At 47.0% G+C, this 4,052-nt stretch overlaps 1 protein-coding gene across 1 annotated transcript; it reads right to left on the bottom strand.

The window, feature by feature from the left end:
* EAH_00062130 (thioredoxin domain-containing protein, putative) lies at nucleotides 1–4,052 on the bottom strand (the record flags this gene model as incomplete). The annotated part of the gene is made up of 12 exons (XM_013393271.1): nucleotides 1–375; nucleotides 618–734; nucleotides 967–1,043; nucleotides 1,317–1,410; nucleotides 1,606–1,725; nucleotides 1,952–2,023; nucleotides 2,213–2,284; nucleotides 2,613–2,690; nucleotides 2,904–3,001; nucleotides 3,329–3,352; nucleotides 3,519–3,616; nucleotides 3,879–4,052. Coding segments are annotated over 12 exons (1,399 nt in total), but the record flags the coding sequence as incomplete, so codon positions are not given.

The following is a 4,052-nucleotide window of genomic DNA, read 5'->3' on the forward strand; positions in this document are numbered from 1 at the left end:
AGCTATAAAGCTCTTCAGCGCCTTCATAGACCGAGGGCCTGTATAAACTATCGGTTGAGGGTTTTGCTGCTTTTTTGTTGTTTTAGGAAAGAAGACAACAGCCGGGTAGCCGTGGGTGCTGAGTACATCAGGAGGAGGTGCTGCTGCTGCTGCTGCTGCTGCTGCTGCTGCTGCTGCTGCTGCTTCTCCTGCTGCTTCTCCTGCTGCTGCTTCCTCCTCTGCTGCTGCTGCTTCCCCTCCTTCTCCTTCTCCTTCTCCTGCTGCTGCTGCTGCTGTTGCTGCTGCTGCTGGTACTGTAAGCCCAGGGACATCATTTGCTGTGCCGTCTAACCGAGCGATTAGCAGCGACTCTTCGTTTGCTTCGCGAGCAGCTAGCTGAAGCCCACACACAAATAGTAACACCTAGCTAGCTAGCTAGCTAGCTAGCCAGTTGTACCGGTAGCTAGCTAGCTAGCAGGTAGGTAGGTAGCTAGCTAGCTTGATGCATTTGTACGGCTAGCTGCAAGCTGGTAGAGTAGGGTTTCGATACAGTTCACCCCTAAACCCCAAACCCTAAACCCCAATCCCTAAACCCCAAACCCTAAACCCTAAACCCTAAACCCTAAACCCTGGCTGACCTCCTCAAAGACTGGCATGAAGATAGCGCTGTGAGGGCAAGAAGGGCTGTAAATTAGCAGCAGCACATCTTTATTGCTGTCCAGCACCACCGACTTGAACCGCGAAGCCACCAGTTCCTAGATCCAAAAACCCTAAACCCTAAACCCTAAACCCTAAGCCCTAAACCCTAAAACGTAAAACCCTAAACTGTAAAAGCCTAAACCCTAAACCCATAGAAATACAAATAACAAGCAGTCAAAAGCAGAAAGGCATCCGTAAACACTACGAGAAGCAACCAACCCTAAACCCTAAGGTCCAGAAACCCCTAAACCCTAAACCCTAAACCCTAAACCCCGATCAGCTGCTTACGTATACCGGCCCCTTTTGTACTTTGGGGGGTGGTGCTGACTTATAGAAAGGAGACAGCCGACCCTCGCGAAAGCTCGCTGAGAAGGAGACAGACAAAAGACAAAGAGAGACACAAATAAATAAAACAGAGACAGCAAGAGACAGACAGCAGAAAAAAGAAAGTTGTAGAGACACCTCAGCAGCAAGAGAGACAAACAGCAAGAAGGAGAGAGACATACGCACTCAGACAAACAACAGCAGCAGCAGCAACAGCAGCAACAACACCAGCAGCAACAACAGCAAAAGCAATAGCAGCAACAGCAACACCAGCAGCAGCAGCAGCAGCAGCAAAACGACAGATGGTGTCTTACAGAGACAGCTGAGGATGTCTTCTTTTGTCTCCACTTGGGAACAAATAAATTTCGTTGTCTCCTTCGGGTTGCTGATATGCTGCACAAGTACTACCTAAGCAGCAACAAATAAATAAATAAATAATAAATAAACATAAAAATAAATATATAAATATAAAAATAAATAAATGAATAAATAAAAATAAATAAACAGATAATATATATATATATATATGTATTTATACTTTCATAAAGAGCTGCCTATACACCGCAGAGGTAAGGAATAGGTGCCTATACACCCCAAGTATACCTGCGGGTCTCTTTCTTCCTGAATACCCAAATAACTGATTGCTCTTTTATGAAGAATTGAAGGCGAAGAAGACAAACAAAATAAAATAGACTTGCCCCAGGCTGCAGCCGCCTCCGAGAACTGCATACAAACCCTAAACCCTAAACCCTAAACCCTAAACCCTAAGCACGCCCAGAGGGGAGTAAAAAGGGGTTTAGCCTGGTCAAGGAGACGCCAGTGCAGTGTATATACACCGAAAATACCCAAGGTCCCTAAACCCTAAACCCTAAACCCTAAACCCTAAACTCCAAACCCTGAATTATATTCTAAAGACAAATGCGAGGGTTTAAAGGGGCAAGAGACAAACCGCAGCCTCCTCAGCGAACGAGGGCTCGGAGCCCCCAAAGAAGAAGGCGACGGGGCGAAGCTCAGTGAATATCTGCACGCACAAACCCTAAACCCTAAACCCTAAACCCTAAACCCTAAACTCTAAACCTTCATACGTACGGGTTAAACCGTAAACCCTAATATCCCACCCTCAAGTTATTCGAAACCCACGCTGCGCAGCCAGGTCCAAAACCCTAAACCCTAAAACCCTAAACCCTAAACCCTAAACCCTAGGACGTACAGATGGAGCAGTAAGAGTGTTTAAGTTGGTGACAGGAGAGGGTTTATCTTCGAGTGTGCTGATCAATCGCATCTGAACAGCAGCAGCAACACAAAACCCTAAACCCTAAACCCTAAACCCTAAACCCTAAACCCTAAACCCTAAACCCTAAACCCTAAAAAACCCTGAGTCCTAAACCCTAAACCCTAAACCCTAGACCTAAACCTTCTATAAAAGGAGACAAAAGGGAAAAGCAGCACCAGCAATTGCAAAAGAGACAGCAAATGCACGCGAAGAGCAGCAGCGGTGGGATGAACGCTCAAACCCTAAACCCTAAACCCTAAACCCTAGGAGACAGACAGATACAAAAGGAACGAAGGACAAAAGAGATAAAAAGAAACAAATAAAACAAATATATCACCTGCTCCTCAGGATCGTTCATCGCAAACTCTTCGCGAAAACCCTTTGGGCGCACCAGCAATTGACGAGGAGGCTCCACCTGCACGCCCCCCAAACCCTAAACCCTAAACTCTAAACCCTAAACCCTAAACCCTAGACCTTACACCCTAAATCCTAGGCCGCAGAGACTAGGTAGGAAGTGCAAAGTGAGCATTACAGAACTGCGACGGCCTTAGGGTGTATGTGGAGCTCGGGAGACAATTGAAAACAATCAGCTAGGGTTTAGGGTTTAGGGTTTAGGGTTTAGGGATACATTGAAGGCAGATGCTATCTCAGGATCATAGACATCAAATATAGGGAGGTTCATCGCAGCAACTAAAACCCCAGAAGGCACAGGGGTTATGTCGGCCGCTGCAGCATCGCACAAACCCTAAACCCTAAACCCTAAACCCTAAACCCTAGACCCTAAACCGTAAAGCCTACAGCTTTTAACCGATGCCTCTAATCCCTACGTCTCAAACTCAGAACCGCAAAACCCTAAACCCTAAACCCTAAACCTCAAACCCGAAACCCTCGGCTCTAGACCCAGAAGAATGCCTGCTAACCCTCAACCCTCAACCCCCAACCCAAAACCCCAAACCCTAAACCCTAAACCCTAAATTAGGGTTTAGAGGAGCTCACGGCGAGAAAAGAAAAACCCTAAACCCTAAACCCTAGACCCTAAACCGTAAAGCCTACAGCTTTTAACCGATGCCTCTATCCCTACGTCTCAAACCCAGAACCGCAAAACCCTAAACCCTAAACCCTAAACCTCAAGCCCGAAACCCTCGGCTCTAGACCCAGAAGAATGCCTGCTAACCCTCAACCCTCAACCCCCAACCCCAAACCCTAAACCCTAAACCCTAAATTAGGGTTTAGAGGAGCTCACGGCGAGAAAAGAAGCGAATCAGAGCAGAGGGATATTCAAACAAAAGCTGATCAAGAAATTCTTTGCTTCCAACGCGAAGAGAAGAGGGGTAGGCGAGCCTGAGGTGTACATGCACCCCAACAAACCCTAAACCCTAAACCCTAAACCCTAAACCCTAAACTATAAACCCTAAACCCTGCATCGGAGGTGTTCCCTTTAGCTTAATCAAGCACTGCATTGCTGAGATAAAACCCTAAACCCTCAACAGTAAACCCTCATCAAGTCTTTTCCCGCGGCTTAAACCCGTGCGCAAACCCTAAACCCTAAACCCTAAACCCTAAATCCTAAACAAACGCTTGTCAGGGTTTAGGGTTTATGTACTTTATGATTTGCAGTTTGATCTCTTCCTGGGTAGAGTTCTCGGGGAAGAAAAGCGTTAGATAATCTCCCTGCTGCTGCTGCTGCTCCGTTGCTGCTGTGTCTCCTGCTGCTGCTGCTGCTGTGTCTCCTGCTGCTGCAGCATCTTGTGCTGCTGCTGCTGCTGCTGCTGCTGCT

Source organism: Eimeria acervulina, genomic scaffold, assembly GCF_000499425.1.
Source record: "Eimeria acervulina Houghton genomic scaffold, Eah_scaff1678, whole genome shotgun sequence".
Lineage (NCBI taxonomy): Eukaryota > Apicomplexa > Conoidasida > Eucoccidiorida > Eimeriidae > Eimeria > Eimeria acervulina.